Source organism: Muntiacus reevesi, chromosome 5, assembly GCF_963930625.1.
Source record: "Muntiacus reevesi chromosome 5, mMunRee1.1, whole genome shotgun sequence".
In the NCBI taxonomy this organism is placed as follows: domain Eukaryota; kingdom Metazoa; phylum Chordata; class Mammalia; order Artiodactyla; family Cervidae; genus Muntiacus; species Muntiacus reevesi.
In genome coordinates this window covers 104,893,981-104,915,804 of record NC_089253.1, presented here as the reverse complement: position 1 = coordinate 104,915,804, position 21,824 = coordinate 104,893,981, and the positions used below count along the sequence as shown (strand labels likewise).

The 21,824-nt window shown below is 42.6% G+C and overlaps 1 protein-coding gene across 1 annotated transcript in view; it reads left to right on the top strand.

The window, feature by feature from the left end:
* Window positions 1-21,824, top strand: part of SEC16B (SEC16 homolog B, endoplasmic reticulum export factor) — a 46,188-nt gene that overhangs the window by 3,432 nt on the left and 20,932 nt on the right. The window contains exons 3-12 of the mRNA XM_065937171.1: window positions 2,252-2,364; window positions 3,596-3,716; window positions 4,485-4,593; window positions 6,033-6,177; window positions 9,318-9,469; window positions 9,870-9,931; window positions 11,655-11,790; window positions 12,263-12,493; window positions 17,769-17,866; window positions 20,230-20,311. Of these exons, the coding sequence (XP_065793243.1) occupies window positions 2,252-2,364; window positions 3,596-3,716; window positions 4,485-4,593; window positions 6,033-6,177; window positions 9,318-9,469; window positions 9,870-9,931; window positions 11,655-11,790; window positions 12,263-12,493; window positions 17,769-17,866; window positions 20,230-20,311 (1,249 nt within the window). The remainder of the gene's footprint in view (window positions 1-2,251; window positions 2,365-3,595; window positions 3,717-4,484; window positions 4,594-6,032; window positions 6,178-9,317; window positions 9,470-9,869; window positions 9,932-11,654; window positions 11,791-12,262; window positions 12,494-17,768; window positions 17,867-20,229; window positions 20,312-21,824) is intronic.

Sequence of the window (21,824 nt, the reverse complement as noted above, 5' to 3'; positions counted from 1 at the left end):
AATGCGATTGGGGTTTGGGGGGCAAAGGAGAGAGTAGAAAGAATGGTGAAATTCAAGATGGCAGATGAGACCCTCTTACTCTGGGATCACAAAAGGCAGGATTTGTAGACTATGGAAAAGCTTTTCCTATGGATGTCTATAAAAAGTTCCTTATCCTCTTTGATGACTCTAACCCAGGGTTAGCACCAAACCCACCAGCAACATAAGAGTCCTAGTGCCTAGAACAGCACCTACAGTGTGATGCCTACACAGAAAATATATACATTGAGTGAATGAATAGAAACTTAAAAAAATCAGAGAGTGGATAGAAGCTTGTAGTCTCCAAGTTCAGAATGAAAAGGTCTCTGTGAGGTGATTCTGGGAGAATCTGGAGTTTTTACTCCTGGCCTTCATATTTTATGGAATGTTGCAAGCCATCTATTTTTTACTTTAGCTTTTTCAGGTGAGATGATATTTTCCTGCCTCTAGGTTTAAGGTTGAAATTATGACAGTTATTATAAAGAATTCTGTCCCTGTGAAATAGTAAAGAATTATTAATTGATAAAAATAGTGTTGAATTCTTGAAGGAAGGTCTGTTAAGGGTAGAGGCAATAACAGCAAGCAGATTTAAGATGGTCCAATTTGACTTTTCCATCTCATTTCCATCTATAATATGCATGGGAATTACAGTGGTGGGAATACCAGACCACCTGACCTGCCTCTTGAGAAACCTGTATGCAGGTCAGGAAGCAACTGTTAGAACTGGACATGGAACAACAGACTGGCTCCAAATAGGGAAAAGGCTGTATATTGTCACCCTGCTTATTTACCTTATATGCAGAGTACATCATGAGAAACACTGGGCCGGAAGAAGGACAAGCTGGAATCAAGATTGCCAGGAGAAATATCAATAACCTCAGATATGCAGATGACACCACTATTATGGCAGAAAGTAAAGAGAAACTAAAAAGCCTCTTGATGAAAGTGAAAGAGGAGAGTGAAAAAGTTGGCTTAAAGCTCAACATTTAGAAAACTAAGATCATGGCATCTGGTCCCATCACCTCATGGGAAATAGATGGGGAGACAGTGGAAACAGTGTCAGACTTTATTTTTCTGGGCTCCAAAATCACTGCAGATGATGATTGCAGCCATGAAATTAAAAGATGCTTACTCCTTGGAAGGAAAGTTATGACCAACCTAGATAGCATATTAAAAAGCAGAGACATTACTTTGCCAACAAAGGTCCGTCTGGTCAAGGCTATGGTTTTTCTAGTGGTCATGTATGGATGTGAGAGTTGGACTGTGATGAAAACTGAGCACCGAAAAATTGATGCTTTTGAACTGTGGTGTTGGAGAAGACTCTTGAGAGTCCCTTGGACTGCAAGGAGATCCAACCAGTCCATCCTAAAGGAGATCAGGCCTGGGTGTTCATTGGAAGGACTGGTGCTGAAGCTGAAACTCCAATACTTTGGCCACCTGATGGGTAGATTTGACTCATTGGAAAAGACCCTGATGCTTGGAGGGATTGGGGGCAGGAGGAGAAGGGGACGACAGAGGATGAGATGGCTGGATGGCATCAGCGACTGGATGGGCATGGGTTTGAGTAAACTCCGGGAGTTTGTGATGGACAGGGAGGCCTGGCGTGCTGCGATTCATGGGGTCGCAAAGAGTCGGACATGACTGAGCGACTGAAATGACTGACTGACTGGGTACTTTACACAATTATCTTGGGAAGGGGTTTCCTAAGGTAATATCAGGTCAGGGTTTTCTTAGGTAATATTTCGTTTTGTTGGATGTGTGTATTTGAGGAGTAAGAGGGATCATGAGGAAGGAGAAGAGACACTTGTCTGTGGTTTTACTGTAAAAATTGCAGCCTTGTTCTGGCACGATGATCCTATTCCTGCTCCAATTCTAGATTTTTGGTTTTAGGATGAACCATAGCTTTAGAGCAGATTCTAGATGGGTATCATAGTTTTATCCTCTGAAGTTGTTTTGTCAAGTCCCTCTTTGTTTTTCTTTAAAAAAAATCATTTATTTATTTGGCTGTGCCGGGTCTTAGTTGTGGCACTCAGGATATTTGGTCTTTGTTGCGGTATGTGTAATCTTTAGTTGGAGCATGTGGGATCTAGTTCACCGACCCGGATCATCCCAGGTTCCCTGCATTGGGATCATGGAGTCTTAGCCACTGGACCACTGGGAAAGTTGCTCTCCATTGGTTTTTCTCTTTGCTATGCTCATCCTTCAATGAGTGGCCTTCTTTGTGATTCTTTAGGTGGGGCATTGAGGATCTCTATCACAACTATTACTCTCCAGCCCTAAGGGAAGAATATGCTTATGGAAGTTATTACTACCATGGACACCCACAGCAGCTTCAGGAAGAAAGAGGTATGGAATAGTCTCCAAGAAGCCTTTGGAATGGTACCACTGGTATGTCGGGGCAGAGGCCAAAAGGCCCCATGCTCGGGGCCTCATCCTAGGCCTCCGCCCCCACTCCCTCTCACCGCCGCCTGCTTCTTTCTTGGTCGGATGAGGCCACAGCAAACACACTGCTGCTAGATGTCTTGAGAAGAGATAGAAAAGAGTCATTTTTCTTGGTATATGTAGGTGTAGTTGATGGGACCGAAACTGTTATTATGTTATTAGTGTTATGGATAGTTTGTACTTCATTTTTTTTTCTATTCCTCATTATAATCAAGATTATAGTCTCTCCCTGACCAAGTAACAGTGAAGTCAGTTCTTGACAGTGAAGTCATCAAGTGTGTGGCTGGGCTGTAGTGAGTCTGACCATCACAGAGTGGCAGATTTGTGCAAAAAGGAATTTATACCCTATACCAATAGTAAGGATTTAGATATGTGTTAATGGCAGCTTCTGACCTGCTAGCAAAGAGAAAAATCTGTTTCAGTACTGAAAACACAACATACACACACACACACACAGAGGATCCCCACGATTGCACCATCCTATACAGTCATGCTGATTGGTTCAGAGAAGACTGAGGTTCATCTTATAGACTTACACTCTTGGCTTTCACGTACCAACTTGATTCAATTTGGCAAATATAGTCAGCCCTCTGAATCTGCAGGTCTGCCTCCAACTGATGATTGAAAATATTTGAAAAAAAGAAAATTCCAAAACTTAAAATTTGAATTTGTTGCTTGTTGGCAACTATTTACATAGCACCTATGTTGTATTTACAGCTATTTGCATAGCGTTTAAATGGCAACCCACTCCAGTATACTGGCCTGGAGAATCCCCTGGACGGAGGAGCCTGGTGGGCTGCTGTCCATGGGGTCGCACAGAGTCGGACACAACTGAAGCGACTTAGCATACATGCATGCATATGGTATTATTAGTATTAGAAGTCATGTAGAAATGGTTTGAAGTTTATGGAGGACATGCATAGATTATATGCAAATATTACACCATTTTATTAATATATAGGAGAATTTAACTTTCCCAGGTCCTGAAACCAATCCCCTAAAGCATACAGAAGGATGACTGTATGTCTTTATACCTGCCATGCTCCAATAACCCAGCTTTACAACTTGCTAGTATCTCCAAACTTTTAGGAATAGGAAGTGACCTGTCTTTGTTTTGTTTTCTCTGAGGGTGCAGTGCCAAGGCAAGGGAGTCCTTATATCTGGCAGGAAGATCATCGAGATCAAAAGTACCTCAATGATCATCAACGTGAAAACCAGAATAGTCCATTTGGAACAAATAGGGAGACCCAGTTCCAGTAAGTGTGAAAGGAGAGGCTCGTTCAACATGATTCAGCCAAACTCAGACTATGTTTGGCAAACCTGATGTCATCTGGTACTGGTCGCTCATCTTCAGAAGCCTGTCTGCTTTTGTTCTGGCCACAGGGATGGAGCTCAGGCTGGCCCAAGCCAGCTGTTCTCATGGACCCTGGAAGGAGGGATTCTTAATTCTGAGCAGCAGTTCCCCAAACCTGCCTAAGTCCTCAAACCTGTGAGGTTACCTGAGGTCCATCTTGAAGGAGGGCCTTAATTCTATGTTGGCCTTGGGACAGATGTGGCCTTGCAGAAGTTCTCATGATTGCATCCTGCCTGGGGATGGGGTGCTTCTCCTCTGCCCAGTCCTGTGCCCTAAGAATGGTCTCTCCCCCGGGGTGAGAAGAGCAGGGAAGAGCATTTTGTACATGTACCTGTCTGGTACCCTGAGGCCTTTCCCTTGCTTGAAACTCACCAACCTGCCTGCTCTGATTTAAGTCATTCTGGGATGCCAGGCCACAGAGACCCAGCCTTCTCTGCAGAGTTTGGGGCCACTTCTAGTAACTAACTGTACTATGAACCCCGGGAGTTCCTGTTTTTCTGGTTTAATAGACTGTGGCAGCACAAGGGAGGACAAGGTTTTTCCCTGTGGCACATGGGCCAATCCGACACCTGCCCACACTTTGTGGCAGAGCAGCCTCCAGTACAGAGCAGCTCAGCCTTGCTGGCCTGCCCTGGACCCCCTCTCACATGCTCCTGTCATTTTGCTGCAGATCTAAGAGTCGGAATCCTTATAAAGACAGTCCTGCTCCTAACTCTGGACAGGAGAGGCCCGGGGACCTGTTCATGGAGAGTCCGCTGACAGGGGCCCAGAAAAACAAGGTAACCTGAAGTGACACAGGGCTGGTGGTCTGTGACAGGGCATCTCCGCTGACATCATTAGCAGTGGCAGGGCAGGGCCCTGGGGGTGGGGGTCCTTGGTGCCAGCAGTCTAAGGGGTACCATTCCTCCCCTCTTGGCAGAGCCTCCATGCCCACGTCCTCCTTTCCCTGTTTCCTGTTCCAATCTTCTGGGTCTGGGGACCTTATCGAGCTCTTTTGCATTCTTCTTTTTTCTTTTGCCAAGTTAGCTGTCAGAAAATATCACCCAAATCACTCCAAGGTGGGAAAGAAGAAATGTTACTGGTACCTCAGTGGACTAGCAATTTGGTTTACTCAGGAAGTGGGAAGTTGCTAGCATCTTTTAATTTGGGTATGAAAAGCAGAATGTGAAACCTTTCTTGACTCTTCCATTTCTCTCTTCTGAAATCTTACTGTGTGTACCAGCTGGGCTATGAAATGGAGCTCCTGAATTTTTTAAACTTTCAATTTTGGAATAACTTTAGACTTATGGAAAAATTACAAGAGACAAGGTCTTAATTTTTGACAGTCTTGTATTAATCTTCTATCCCTGATTAGATTTATATGATTTGGGGGAACAGTTTCTTCTGTATACCTAATACTTAACAGGGCTGGGCACCTATTAGGACTAACAGTAACAACAACACAATAACAGCAGTCATATATGAGTACAGTACTTCACAGTGTGGACAAAGAGCTTTTGTATCCATTGTTTGCATCTGTTTTACAATCCTTCCAGAATATAAATTCTGTGAATTTCTTTTAAAAAAAAATATTTATTTATTTGGCTGTACTGGGTCTTAGTTGTGGCATGCATCTTCATTGCAACATGCAGGATTTTTTTTAGTTGCAGCATGTGGAATTTTTTAGTTGTGGTGTGCAAATTTTTAGCTACATCATGAAGGATCTAGGTCCCTAACCAGAGATCGAACCTGGGCCCCTTGTATTGGGAGCACAGAATCTTAGCCCCTGAACCACCAGGGAAGTTCTTTTATACCTGTATCCTAAGCGAAAGCATTGCACCTGGAGCATAGTAAGTGCTCATTAAACAGTTGGTGAATGAATGCAAGCGGTAAGTACTTGAACTATATAGGATAGGTATGATTATCTACATTACAAATGAAGGTACTGAGCTTAGGGAGTCTACGTCACTTGTTCAAGGTCACAGAGAGCCTGGTATTAACAAAGCTGGGATTTGAATTAACACCCCCTGACTCCAGGACCTGCACTCTACTCACGGGGCCAAATGAATCCCTTAGTGAGAACTGTCAGTTGAATGATCCCTTCTTTTCCTTTCAATATGTCCACATTCATTAGATTTATTTGAAAGTTTGAATTTTGTTGCTTTGCAGAAACACTGGAGGACTGTCTCTCTGAAAGTGCCTCTGATTCTTCCCATGTGTTGTTGTTTTTAACTTCCAGCCATCATTGATGGAGGAGTCCAACCTTCTCTGGCAGCATGAGTCTGGTCTCACCTCCAGCAGCTACGAGCTCAGTCAGTACATGACAGATGCTTCAGAGCTCCATGACCCCATGACTTCAGCAGTCTGGAGCCCAGTTCAGGCTGGTGGGTACTGACGTTATTAAAGGAGTTGGCTGAGTCTGGTGAGAAGAGGGCTGGGTGGCACATCTCTTGGAAGGTCAACTTTACCTGGTATTTCCAAGAGTAGAGCCTTTGTCTGCCTCATTTGCATATGTAGGTCCCCTGGGCAGAGTGGCCAGCTTTGGCTCCATTCCCCGTCTTTTCTTTGTCCTGAAGAATGCATCATAACTGATTCTTGGAAAGGAACACTGCCCATGGCCATCATCAGGTTGGGAGAGGAGGCCCTCAGAGGTATTGTCGGTAACAAGGGAAGAAAGTAAAGACCAGAGTCACTTTGGGAAAGTGAAGGCAGGTCACAAAGGTCTGGATGTAGGAAATTTGCCCTGAGTATTGGGGCTATGAGAGCCAGTCCCCAACCTGTCACCCTCTTGAGAGTCTAGGCCTGGTACATTGTCATTTGGACCAAACCATCAATTCCTTGCATTATATTCTTTTTTTAAATTAATTTTTTATTGGAGTATAGTTGATTTACAATGTTGCTATTTTCTGCAGTACAGCAAAGTGAATCAGCCATGTATACACACATATCCCCTCTTTTTTGGATTTCCTTCCCATTTAGGTCACCATAGAGCATTGAGTTGAGTTTCCTGTGCTATACAGTAGGTTCTCTTAGCTTTCTATTTTATACCTGATAGTGTATATATGTAAATCCCAATCCATCAATTTATCCTATGCTCCCTTCCCCCCTTGATGTCCATACTATGTCTGTGTCTCTCTTTCTTCTTTGCAAATAGGTTCATCTGTACCATTTTTCTAGATTCTACATATATGCCTTAATATATGATGTTTGTTTTTCTCTTTCTGACTTGCTTCACTCAGCAAGAAAGTCTCTAGGTCCATCCACATCTCTGCAAATGGCACACTTTTGTTCCTCTTTATGGCTGAGTAATATTCCATTGTGTATATGTGCCATGTCTTCTTTATCCATTCCTCTGTCAATGAATATTTAGGTTGCTTCCATGTCTGGGCTACTATAAATAGTGCTGCAATAAACATCAGGGTGCATGTATCTTTTGGAATTATGGTTTTCTCCGGGTATATGCCCATGAGTGGGCTTGCTCGGTCATAGGGTAGTTCTGTTTTTAGTTTTTTAAGGAACCTCCACACTGTTCTCCATAGTGACTGAACCAATCCACTTTCCTACAAACATTATAAGAGGGTTCCCATTTCTCCACACTGTCCCCAGCATTTTTTGTTTGTAGCTTTTTTGATGATGGCCATTCAGACCAGTGTGAGGTGATATCTCACTATAGTTTTGATTTGCATTTCTCTAGTAATTAGTGATGTTGAACATCTTTTCATGTGTCTCTTGGCCATCTGTTTGTTTTCTTTGGAGAAATGTCTATTTAGGTCTTTTGTTCATTTTTGATTGGATTGTTTGTTATTTTGATATTGAGCTACATGAGCTGTTTATATATTTTGGAGATTAGTCCCTTGCGTGTTGCTTCATTCGCAAATATTTTCTCCCATTCTAGGTGTTATTTTTTTTTTTGGCCTTGTTTATGGTTTCCTTTGCTGTGCAAAAACTTTTAAGTTTAATTAGGTTCCACTTGTTTACTTTTGTTTTTATTTTCATTACTCTAGGAGATGGGTCAAAAGAAGCTCTTGCTGTGATCTATGTCAGAGTGTTCTGCCTGTTTTCATCTAAGAGTTTTATAGTGTTGGCCTTACAATTAGGTATTTAACCCATTTTCTGTTTATTTTTGTGTATATAGTGTTATGGAGTGTTTTAATTTCATTCTTTTACATGGGTTGTTCAGTTTTCCCAGCATCACTATTGAAGAGATTATCTTTTTTCCATTATCAAATATTAGGTAACCGTAGGTGTGTGGGTTTATTGCTGGGCTTTCTAGCCTGTTCCATTGATCTATATTTCTATTTTTGTGCCAGTACCACACTGTCTTATTACTGTAGCTTTGTAGTATAGTCTAAAGTTAGGAAGCCTGATTCTTCCAGCTCTGCTTTTCTTTCTCAAGACTGTTTTGGCTATTCAGGGTCTTTTGTGCTTCCATACAAATTATAAAATCTTCTGTTCTAATTCTGTGAAAAAATTTGATTGGTTATTTGATAGGGATTGCATTGAATCTGTAGATTGCTTTGCGTAGTACAGTCATTTTTACAGTATTGATTCTTCTAGCCCAAGAACATGGTATATCTCTCCATCTCTTTGTGTTGTCTTTGATATCTTTCATCAGTAGCTTATAGTTTTCTGAGTACAGGGTTTTTACCTCTTTAGGAAGGTTTATTCATAGGTATTTATTCTTTTTGTTGCAATGGTAAGTAAAATTGCTTCCTTAATTTCTCTTTCTGACCTTCCGTTGTTATTGTACAGGAATGCAAGAGATTTCTGTGCATTAATTTTATTTACTGAAACTTTACTAAACTCATTGATTAGCACCAGTAGTTTTCTGGTGGCCTCTTTAAGATTGTCTATGTTCAGTATCATGTCATTTGCAAACAGTGATATTTTTACTTCTTTTCCAATTTGGATTCCTTTTATTTCTTTTTCTTCTCTTATTGCCATGACTAGGATTTCTAAAACTATGTTGAATGATAATGATGAGCACAGGCATCCTAGTCTTGTCCCTGATCTTAGAGGAAATGCTTTCAGTTTTTCATCATTGAGAATGAAGTTTGCTGTGGGTTTGTCATGTACGGCCTTTATTATGTTGAAGTAGGTTCCCTCTATGCCCACTTTCTGAATTTTTTTTTTTTATCATAAATGGGTGTTGAATTTTGTCAAAAGTTTTTCCTGCATCTATTGAGATGATTGTATGGTTTTTATTCTTTAATTTGTTAATATGGTATATCACATTGATTGATTTGCATATACTGAAGAATCCTTGCATTCCTGGGATAAATCCCACTTGATCATGGTGTATAATCCTTATAATATTTGGTTGGATTTGGCATTATAGTCTGACATATTATTAAAGGCCTAAATCTGACTTATAGCATGTATTTCTTCTAATTATGTAACCCACCCAGAATCTTATCTTGGTCCCAGGTGAAATTTGGAAAGAAATATGTCTGTGGAATATTTCTTACATAAAGCAAAGCAGTGGTAGTAATGCTAACAGTGTCCACCTGTATTGGTTGGTCAGAGGCCATCTCAGCAGCTGGTCCCAAGGAACCCATGAAGTTCTATGTCCCTCACATGCCTGTGAGTTTTGGGCCAGGAGGTCAGCTGGTGTGTGTGAGTCCCAGCTCTCCCAGTGATGGACAGACAGCCCTTGTTGAACTGCACAGCATGGAGGTAAACAAAATTCTGTGTCCCTTGAATGTCAGCACGTTACTCCCTGCTCCCCTTTGCCTGAGCCCTGGCATCTCCATGAATCTCTTGGAGGGGCCTGAGCCATGTACCCTGTGGATTGGGGTGTGTGTGTGTGTGTGTGTGTGTGTGTGTGTGTGTGTATGTGTGAAGGAATATGTGTGCTCTCCTCTGAAAGAAGTAATGCTAGACTGATGTTTTACTTGTGATGCTGTTGGCTCATATCCAGCAACTAGAGAGCTCATTTCTGTCTTTCTGCTTTCTGCATGAGGCATTGAGCCTCATCCTAGGACCACAGCTCTGGGTTCTAATACTGGACTCAACCGAGGAATGGGGCACTAGGGGGACATAGTCTTGAAGATCAAACCTGAGTTTTTTGTTACAGGTTATTCTTAATGATTCTGAGGAACAAGAAGAAATGAGGACTTTCTCAGGACCGCTGATCAGGTAAATCACCATAAAAGTTGCCAAATAAGGGCTTTTGAAACCTATAAAATCTTCCTGCCCAAATCAGCATTTTGGGGATTTGGGTTTGGCTTCCTTTGAAAGAAAATATCTGTCCCCATTGGAATGGAATCTTTGTGCTACAAGTTGGAGACAGATGTGGCCTGAGCCATTTTGACAAGCAACTTGAGTGTTGAAAGACAGACAAAGGTTTAAAAATCTGAAGTCAGTTCTATTTTACAAAGGCTATGTGGTAGGAGGTTTTAATGTTCTGGGTACCTAATAATAATACGATTTCCTGTGGGAAATAACAGGCAGGTTGCTCACATGGAAAACGTTTTTCTAGAGAGATGTATATAACTCAGTCAGCATGAGTTACTAGACAGTGTGCAAGTCTGCCCTCTGCAGGATTGAGCTAGAACTGCTTTTAAGTTCCTAGTCATGTTTCTGATAAATATTGAGGATGTTCTTTGTTGTGGAGAGGAGTTCACACTGGTGTCAGAGGTGAGATAATGCATTCTGAAGCCCTTTAAATATCATCACAACTATACAGATGTGTCCTTATCCTGAAGCTTCCCCCTCCAAGAAAATCCCCAGGGTATTTTGACAGTTCCTTCAAGTAAAAATGAATTGTTGTCTCCATTTTTTTACACACAGGTGTAGCGATGTGGCCTAGAGTACCGAGTTGGGTGTTTAGACACCTAGGGTACTGATCCCCATTTGATTGGCTTCATTAAATAATCTCAAGAAAATAGTACTTCCTGTTTATTGAGCACTTTATATGTGCTACACAGTTGGCTAATTCCTTTTTGTATGAGGTAGGCTTTAACACAGTGTTTCAATAGAAGTATAGTTGATTTCCAATACTGTGTTAGTTTCACGTGTCCAGCAAAGTGATTCAGTTATATATAAATCTGTTCCTTTTCAGATTCTTTTCCACTGTAGGTTATTATAAGACATTGAGTTGAAGGTAGACTTTTAAAGAAATTTTACTTTGTTTATTAGCTTCAGCTGCACTAGGTCCTCGTTGCTCCACGCGGGCTTTCTCTCCTGGTGGGCAGCGGGGGTACTTTTGTTGCAGTGGACCGGCTTCTCCCTGTGGTGGCTTCTGTTCTTGTGGAGCACAGGGTCTAGGCGTGCAGGCTTCAGTAGTTATTGCACACAGGCTCCGTGGTTGCAGCGCCAAGGCCCGTAGTTATGGCACATGGGTTAGTTGTTCCACAGCATGTGGAATCGTCCCAGACCAGGGATTGAACCTGTGTCCCTTGTATGGGCAGGTAGATTCTTATCCATTGTGCCCCCAGGGAGGCCCTGGAGGTAGACATTTTCATCACCCCTGTTTTATCAGAAAGAGCAGAGGCTCAGAGGAGATCAGCAACTTGTGTAGGCTGAGAAGTTTAGGCTAGATTTAAATCCAGGGTTGTCTGATCTCAAAGTCTGTATTCTAACCTGCCACCCAAATAGTCATTTCAGGTCTCTGGGCCTCAGTTTCTTCCTCTGTAAAATGGAGACAGTGCCTGAGAGAATCCCTGCGGTCCCTTCCTGTTCTATACGGAAACAACTGTCCTGTAACTTCAGACTCACTGTTCCCATCCCAGGAGGTCCTGTTTCTGTTACCATCTCAGTCCCAGCCCAGGCAGCGCCCTCGCGCTGTAGGAGGGGCTGGTGGTCCTGCCCGGGGGCGGAGTCTGTCCATCACTTTTTGCTCCTTGAAATCTCTCCCTAGGGAAGATGTGCACAAGGTGGACATCATGACGTTTTGCCAGCAGAAGGCAGCACAGAGCCGCAAATCTGAGACACCGGGGGGCAGAGACTCGGCCCTACTCTGGCAGCTGTTGGTTCTCCTTTGTCGGCAGAACGGGGTCAGTATCACCGCGGCCGGAGGATGGGCAGGTGCAGGCTGGACTGAAATTTAAATTTTCCTGGGAGAGAGAAGATTCGTCTTGGGGCATAACTATAAAAGGTAACATTAAAGAAGCAACAAATGGCCTCAAGAAAAGAAACTGCTGAGGTCAATGCCACTGTTCAAAGGCTAACTTTTCCCTGCCCTTCTCCACTACCCTCTGGTTATTGCTCAGTTCTTGGGTTACTGCACCAAGCAGATAATACACCTATGAGAGTGTGCATATTGCTGGTCATCTTTGTGGCTCCTGACAGGCAGAAAATAGCCATGAGAGTGAAGGTGGAGTTTCAACTACCACAATGCAAAAAGGACTGTCTTGTGTTTACATGTGGGTCTCCTGCTGAAGAAGGCGGGTGCCCCGGTGCATGCGGTACCAGCATGGCGACGAATGGGATTCTAGCTCAGGGAATGGGATTCTCTTTGCCTCGCAGTCCATGGTGGGGTCTGACATCGCCGAGCTGCTGATGCAGGAATGTAAGAAGCTGGAGAAGTACAAGCGGCAGCCGCCTGTGGCCAACCTCATCAGCCTGACGGACGAGGACTGGCCAGTGCTGAGCTCCGGGACCCGGGACCTGCTCACCGGGGAGATTCCGCCCAGCGTGGAGACGCCTGCGCAGATCGTGGAGAAATTCACTAAGCTGCTCTACTATGGAAGGAAGAAGGCAAGTGCCGCGCCCGCTCCTGCTTAAAATAGTCCCGGCAGCCCTATAGCTCACTCCTCCCCCAAAGATATGAGTGACGTATACTCACTTTATAACAGTTAAGTTCAGAAAGGTACAAAGGAGAAAAAAACCAAAGTCCTACCATTAAAAGATAATACCTGTTAACATTTTGATATATTTACTTCTAGTATTTTCTATGCATATGTATCAATATTAAAAGTTAAATTACATAAACAATTTTTTTTCTTTTTTTCCCCTTAAGACTATATGGTGAAACCCTTGTATAGCATTAAACTATGCCACTAAAAACTAGATATATTCCATTATATGAATGTATCATATTTTATGCACAATTCACTGTTGTTGACTCTATAGGCCATGTACAATTTTGCCAGTCTCTGGTAACTCAGTGGGTAAAGAATCCACCTGCAATGCAGGAGACCAGGGTTCCACCCCTGGGTGGGGAAGATCCTCTGAAGAAGGAAATGGCAACCCACTCTAGTATTCTTGCCTGGAAAATCCCCTGGACAGAGGAACGTGGTGGGCTGCAGTCCATGGGGCTGCAAGAGCCAGACACAACTTATCCACTAAACCACCACCACCATAATTACACAATTCGAAAATCTTGTTATATAAATCTTTGGATGATCTTTTTATTATTTTTTAAGATAGATTGCTAGAAGTGGAACTAATGGGTTAAAGAGTATGTACTTTTAAAAGGCTCTTCACATATACACTAAATTAGTTTCCAGGAAGTTTGTTTACAAATGATACCTCCATCAACTATATCTAAAACATACATGTCAATACTGAATAATTCCACTGATGAAGTGATGTCTTCTGTATTTTTTGATGTGTAAGTTAGACTTTGATATTTTTATATTATTTATTAAATTTTAAATAGAAGTATATTTGACAAATAAAATGGTAAGATAAAGTGTACAATGTGATTTGATATATGTTGTGAAAGGATTCCCCTCACTGAGTTATTAACATATACATCACCTCACATATGTCCCTGTTATTTTATACCCTAATTTTGAAGTTGAGCTCACATTTTACAGAAGTCTTCAGTGAAGTGAAGTGAAAGTCACTCAGTTGTGTCTGACTCTTTGCAACCCTCCATGGCAAGAATACTGGATTGAGTTGCATTTCAGTAAACTTAAATATTTGCATAAATGGTTGAAATAAATTCAAATCAATTAAAAATCAAAAGATAAAAGGGATATAACAGGAGAAATGATACTGTTCCCTGCTCCTTCCCAGCCATAAGATTTTTCCTTTCTGAAATATGTGGAGGTATTTTTTCCATATATAATTATTTCCTCCCTCCTTGCCCTTATAGCATATTACATATCGTGTCTTCACCTTCCTTTTGTCATTTAACAAAATCTTATAGGAAACACTCTATATTGGCACTGGTAAATTTTTTTTGTAAAGGAACAGATAGTACATATTTTAGGCTTTGCAGGCTTTGCTCTACTTAGTTCTGCTGTTATTGTGTGAAGACAGCCACGAATAATCTGTAAATAAATGGGTGTGGCTGTGTTTCAATAAAACTTTATTTATGGACATAGAAATTTGAATATATCACTTTCACGTGTAATGAAGCATTATTCTTTTTTTGATCTTTTCCCCAATCATTTAAAAGTGTAAAATCTTTTCGTAGCTTGTAGGCTGTACCAAAACAGGCAGTGGGCTGAACTGGGTCTTTGGGCCGCATTTTGGTGACTCTTGTTTCTTATTATATACAAATACCTTCCTCATTATTACTTACAGCTACATAGGTTTCTATAGGTGAATTATGATCAATTCAATTGAACTTCTGTAGATTGACACTTAGATCATTTCTAGTCTTTTGCAATTACAAATAATGCTGCAGTGAATAACACTGTCATTTTGCCCTGTGGAGAGAATATACGTAAGGAAAGTTTGTAGAAGTGGAAGCTTTGGATCAAAGGGTATATGGTTTGCAATTTTGATAGATATTTACAAACTGACTTTTTAGAGGTTGTACTGATTACTCTACCAATATACAAGGGTGCCTGCCTCCCCCAACTTTCACTAACCCGGGGTGTTTCTTTTTGATATGTGCCAGTGTGAGAGGTGGAAAAAATGTATAGCAGTTATTTGCATTTTTCTTATTATAAGTGAAGCTGAATATCCTTTAATCTGTGAATATTTTTGTCACGGATTTTCCACATTTTTCTGTGGATTTTTGATACCCATATATTGATTTGTAGGAGCCTTTTACTTTTTTAGGATTTTTCTGTCTGAAATCACTTTTTTGGGATGATATATAGAAAGGCTTTTCCTGATTCAAAATTAATTTATGAAAATAAAGTTGAAATACTTTTGTGACTTCACCTTTACCTTTAAATGTTTAATTGTGTGTGTGTCTTTGTATGTGATGTTATCTTTTAAATGAGAGATAGACATGATACTCAGTGAAAATGGGATCAACATGTAGCATATATGTGTGTGTATATAGTCATTATATATTTAATATATATATTTACTATATAGTAGGGACTGCTATTTCACCAGTGATTCACTTACTCAATAAACATCTATGTAGCAGCCACTTCTAAGGCATCAAACCCAGTAGGGGGATAGAGATAAATCAGTGATAATCTCTTTCTTAAGAATAAGTAATGATCATAACAACAACAATAATAAAAGAAAATATTTGAAAAATACTTTCTATGTGTCAGATACTCACCTGTCACCTTATATGCATTATCTCATTTATCTTCATAGAAACCCTCTAGTTTAGGTTCTATTCTTATTCTATATATTTTTAAATGAGAAAAGTTAGTAATAAAGCCCAGGTTTGATTTAGGCAGCCTGGTACCTGAGCTTGGGCTTGTAATCACCCACCACATCATCTGTCATACTATGACCCAAAGGTAGCAAGGGCAGATAGAGCACTGTGGGAGTTCAGGGTGATCTGTGAGGAGTTGGACTCCACAATATGTTTAAAATCTTATATTAACACTTGACTAGGGTCTTAATTCAGGAGAAGGCAATGGCACCCCACTCCGGTACTCTTGCCTGAAAAATTCCATGGATGGAGGGGCCTGGTAGGCTGCAGTCCATGGGGTCGCTAAGAGTCAGACATGACTGAGCGACTTCATTTTCACTTTTCACTTTCATGCATTGGAGAAGGAAATGGCAACCCACTCCAGTGTGCTTGCCTGGAGAATCCCAGGGACGGGGGAGCCTGGTGGGCTGCCGTCTATGGGTTTGCACAGAGTCGGACCTAGCAGCGACTTAGCAACTTAGCAGCAGCAGCAGCAGGATCTTAATTCTGGCATTGGGCAAGATTGATATCCTCCATATAAGTTCTCAAGTCATCACTTATTCTTAATTATATTTTTGGGGATGCAGATTTTTGACTAATGTAGTAAATCCCCACCAATCAAAATGGTTGTCTGAGGAGACCTTACAAAGAGCTTAGAAAAGAAGAGAAGCAAAAGGCAAAGGAGAAAGGGAAAAAGATACACCCAACTGAATACAGACTTCCAAAGAATAGCAAGGAGTGATAAGAAAGCTTACCAGTCTTTAGTAAATCCTTCTAAAAAATACTACAATGAAATAGTTTAATGTACAAAAATATTAATCTTCTTTTCCCCAAAAAGAACATTTTCTTTTTTTTTAAGATTTCACCTGGGTTTCTTTTTTTTTGTAAATTGAAGTATAGTTGATATATAATGTTGTGTTAATTTTTGTTGTACAGCAGAGTGGTGCGGTTATACATATAGATACACTTTTTCTAAATATTGTTTCCTATTATGTTTTATTACAGGATTTTGAATATAGTTGCTGGTGCTATACAGTAGGAACTTGTTTCAAAAAGAGCAATCTTAATGTCATTTTTACTTCTACTGACTATGAGGCTGAATTTCCTAACTGTAATTGTTTAAATTTATTGTCTCTTCAAATACAGTAACGTGGGAGATGTTAGGATAATCAAATGCATTTTCATTTGGAGGTGGAAATACCTCATTAGTAACCTCCTGTCCACAAATCAAATTATTTTGGGGACAGTAAGAAAATTGCATGGTCAGTTACAAAGTTGTGTCTGACTCTTTTGTGACCCCAGGGACTATAGTAGCCCACCAGGCTCCCCTGTCCATGGGATTTTTCCAGGCAAGAATACTAGAGTGGGTTGCCATTTCATCCTCCAGGGATCTTCCTGACTCAGGGATCAAACCTGCATCTCCCGTGTCTCCTGCATTGGCAGGTGGCTTCTTTACCACTCAACCTCACATATAAATTAAACTCTTACTAAATAGTTTTGAAAATTAAATGAAGAGATAAATATACGTATGTGTATGTTTTTTAAGTTTGCAGCTTTTGACCCATGTCACCAAATTAATGGTGTGATTACTTTGACATATGAAGTTGACTAGTTAACTAATAAGCACTTGATAGTTAGTAAGCAGTTAGTTATAGTATTAGGTGGGGTAGGATAATGGCTATGTATACTGGCTTAAACGTAATAGCAGCCTTTTTCTCTTCATGTGAGAGTACTGAGCAGGTACTGAACAGAAGATGGGGCAGCCCTCCTCCATAAGTAACCCAAGGACTCAGCTGTATGAGGCTCTACCATCTTCAACATAGAGCCTCTAAGGCTCCTGGGTGTCATCTGCATTCCAGCCAGATGGGAAAAAGGCCATGGAGGATTGAGCATGGGGAGTTCTATGGGCCAGACCCAGGGGCTGCATGCATTGCTTCCATTCCCACCTGATAACCTAGAACTCAGCCACACCTCAGGGCCAGGGAGGTGGGAAATACAGTCCAGCTCTTGGCCCAGGAAGGAGAGCATGGATTTGGGTGAGGAACTAGGTGTCTCTGCCACAGTTGTTAATAAACAGCTCCTCTACTATGCCCTGTGAACGCCATCTTACAACTCATCATTAGAGACTCGGTCTTGGTGTGAAATGCCTCTCTCAGTCTTGGTGGTTAGGCTCATGAAAGTATCATGTGACATTTTCTCAAGAGATAAAGGTAACTGGTGACCATGTTTGTGGGGAGCTAATGAAATCATGTAATAGCTTCTGATAACATGAAGGTTTGAGAAAGGGACAATGGAGAGAGAAATACCCGCCAGCTGAAGCTGGTTCCCCCAGATTCACATGGGAGGCTCTGCGAGTCTTCCTGGAAGCCTGGCCTCTAGTTGCTCAGGGGGCAGCGGTACCCAAGCACAGCTGTTGGTTGTGTTAGAGGAAGGTGAGCACAGAGGTCCTGAAGGCGATGTTTGTGTTTTCAGGAAGCCTTGGAGTGGGCCATGAAGAACCACTTGTGGGGCCACGCTCTGTTCCTCTCCAGCAAGATGGACCCGAGGACCTACAGCTGGGTCATGAGTGGGTGAGTTGGGGACTTGCGCAGGGAGAGACCAGTGGAGTGGAGAGACCTCCCCTCCAAACGTGGGGATGAGGGTAGGGAGACGTACAAGATGCACTGAGGAGCCCCCCCCTCCAAGCGTCGTTCCAATTCTAAGTCGGGCATAGTATTTCTCTTCTCCGGATCCTTATAACCTAGGCGTGGATACATTCATTTTAGCTGCTAAGTTGAACAAAGCAATTTACTAACATTTTCTCAGGGTCAGAGCTTCCAAAGATTAAACAGGATTCTGCATTGCAGTAGCCTTATCTCATTGGAAGAGAGAAGTTCCTAGAACTCTAGAGAGTTGAATCAGTGAGGGGGTGGATCCCTTAAGGGTGAATGACAGAGCCTTAGGACTGAGAGTGAGTCACTCACTGCTTGGTCCTGCAGTGGGCGTGTGGGTGCTGAGAGGTAGGGAGGGGTACACAGTAGCAGGACTGTGAGATGGGGGAGAAAGGGGTTCAGAGGGCTGGAGATTAGATACGGAAGACTTCATCTAAAGGGAGATGTCAAGACTGAGGGGATGCCCTCGGTCACAGGTTGCACTGGCTTATCAGGACCTGGGTGCCAGGGGGCACTGGGAAGAAGGCTCAAACCAGAATGGGATGGGAATGCAGCTGTGAGTACCTAGCCAGGAGTTTAGAACAGGGGCGATGAAACAGTTAAGGAGACTCAGGATCAGATGGAGGTGGTGGGTGTAGCGGTTGCTGGGGTCAGCCCTTCAGGCTGCAGTTAGCATCTGTGGGTGGCTGGGGACAGATGTGTGGCAGGGATGGGGTGGAGTGGGGGGCCCTCCCATGAGGAGCAGGCTTGGGTCAGACAGTGAGAAGGATGCTAACTCAACGTTTATCTTCTCGTGTTGCTTAAAGCCTTGAAGTTACCTTCTCGGCTTGTTGTTGTTTAGTTGCTCAGTCTTGTCTGACTCTTTGCAACCCCGTGGACTGTAGCCCACCAGGCTCCTCTGTCCCTGGTATTTCTCCAGCAAGAATACTGGAGTGGGTTGCCATTTCCTTCTCCAGGGGATCTTTCGACACAGGGATTGAACCTGGGTCTCCTGCATTTGGCAGGCAGATTCTTTACTGCTGAACCACCAGGGAAGCCTTATCTTATATTTAAGTGAAGTGAAGGTGTTCAGTCGTGTCCGACTCTTTGTGACCCCATGGACCGTAACCTACCAGGCTCCTTCATCCATGGGATTTTTCAGGCAAGAATACTGGAGTGGGTTGCCATTTCCTTCTCCAGGGTATCTTCCCAACCCAGGGATTGAACCTGGGTCTCCTGCACTGCAGGCAGACTCTTTACCATCTGAGTCACCAGGGAAGTCATCTTATATTTAAATTGGCCGTAAATCCTGCTGGGCAGAGTTGGATAAGAAGATGGACACCCCCACTTTAAGTTTGGTCTTTGGGGCTCACATCTATCCCACTGCCTGGGAGTCTGTATCTTCACCATGGCCCCTGCTGAATCTCTTTATTACTCTGACCCTCAGTCTTCCCAGTAAATAGTGACCACCATGTACTTCATTATGTTCAGAGGCCAGAACAGTGAGGAGCACTGAACTTCTATGAGGAGAAGCACTCCCAGCTCTGGAGGAAGGATGCTGTTAAAGACAGCATTATGAGGGATAAATTTCCTTTAGGTTTTGGAAGCGAGCATCCCACAACCCTGTGCTGTAGCATACATCTCTGCTACGGATTTCCGCATTGGGCCATTGATGTTTGATGGGGCCCAGTGAATCGTGAAATATCTCTCTTACTGAGTATGCTTAAATCTCAAATCAGCCATAGAGCTTATTATATACTTGTTAAGCAGATCCCACGGTTTGTCATCAGCAGGATCATTTCTGGTCCCTGCTCTACGCCTCTTCAGTTACTGAAAATGACTATTTAGTACTTGTGAGCAAAGGCACAAGAGACCCAGGTTAGCGATAAGCCCAAAAAAACCAGCACTGAGAACTGTAGGCTTGGCCTGGAGGAGGAGTGCCTTGGGGCAGTGGGTCTCCAGGGTGGCTGGGGAGGAGGGGTCTGGAAAGAAGAGGTTCAGGTTTACTGTTGGGCTCTCAGTGTTCATTGACTTATGTGTGGCTCATCTCCATGATGGACGAAGGTCTATAAAAATGGTTTGCTCAAGAGTTAGGGTGTCAGTGCTGAAGTGCACAAGGCCTCCCCGGGTGGTGAGGTCTGCTTGGGGTGTGTGGTGGGATGGGTGTCCGAAAGTGGGATGGAGCTGAGCCATAACCGAAAAGCAGAGAGAAACTCAAGTTTCAACAGAAGCCACTGCAAGGCAATGGGTTAGAGGTGCTCTTGATTGGGTCCCCACTGATGGTCGGCCCCCTCTCTCTGCAGCTTCACCAGCACGCTGGCGCTCAACGATCCACTGCAGACTCTCTTCCAGCTCATGTCGGGGAGGATCCCACAGGCAGCCACGGTACCCTTTGTAACAGGAGCCCAGCATCCTAAGGGTTTAGTGGGTGGGGACTGCTCAGAAACGAAGTGATGACTTTAGAGATGACAAATAAAATAACAACTGTCCCTTAATCACCTGCCATATGCCTGGTCCTGTGCTAAGTATTGTGATGCATATTATTTCATTTAATGCGTGGAGGTAGGAATTATTATCCCTGTCTTGCAATCATGAAAACTGAGATGCAAAAGCGTAAAATGACCCAAGATCACAGAGCTAGGGGCAGAGGAGTCAAGATTGGTTAAGGTCTATCTGATTCTGAAGATCTTGCTCTTTCCACAAATCCACAGCTACCTGCTGAGTGAAGAATAGCGAGTGAAGCTGAGGCTGCTCTCCCTGCTTCCCACAACCAGGCTTCCTTCCTTCCCCACCACTGCACGGGACCCTTCAAAGAGGGACGCTTTAGAGTCTACAGGTCGTCAGTGTGAGATGTGGTTCAAGAGAACCCTGAGGCCACCTTGATAGTTTTCCCATGATAAGAGACTTGATCTTTTTGTCCCAAGGCATTCCTTCCTTGTCCTCGAAGTCCAGTAATTTTAGTAAGATATATCTTGTTGTTGACTGTCTGTGTCGATTTTTGGGGGATAGAGCACGCTGTTTTAATATGTGCATCCATCTCTTAACAGTTCAGGAAAAATTTCTTGAATTATGTCCTTCAGTATTTGTTTTGTTCTCTTATTTTGGTTTTCTTTTCAGGAACTCCCTCTATATACAAAATATAATAGTATATATATATGGTTAATTCTTTATTCTTTTTTGCTGTGTCCCTCCTGTGTGTCCCTTACTATATTTTCATCGGTGTCTCTTACTTGCTCTGCTCTTTGAAATTTTGTCATTAAAAAAAAATATGTATTCATTTATTCGACTATTTCTGGTCTTAGTTGTGGTGCCCGGGTTCTTTGCTGCGGGAGCGTGGCTTCTCTCTGGTTATGGTGTGTGGGCTCCAGAGCACGGAGTCTCAGTCGTTGTGTTGTGTGGGCTTATTTGCCCCATGGCATGTGGGATCTTGGTTCCCTGACCAGGTATAGAACCCACATTCCCTGCATTGGAAGGCAGATTCTTAACCACTGGACCACCAGGGAAGTCCCCTCCATTTTTGTCTTTATTTCTTTGACTTTCCTCCCACTTCCCTCCTGAGCTTTGCAGGTCACATCTACCCCCTCCTGTTCTCCACCATCTCTTTCCTCTGCTCCTATAACTTAGCTTCAGGCTCTTGCTTCATAAAAGAAATTGTTTCATTATTTTACTTACATTCATGATGAAATATTTGATGACCATTCTTTGTTTGGTGGTATCATTTTTTTTTTTTTTTCCTGGTGAATGTTCTCTCTACCTTCTTCACTCCTTTTATCTTGATGGTATATTTGTACAAATTCTGTATTTGTTCCTTCACAGGCTTCAACCGTTCCTTGGACCAGTTATTTATGGGAGGTTTGAGCTGGGGAGATGCCAGGGCCATGTTCCAGGCCAGCTGGCA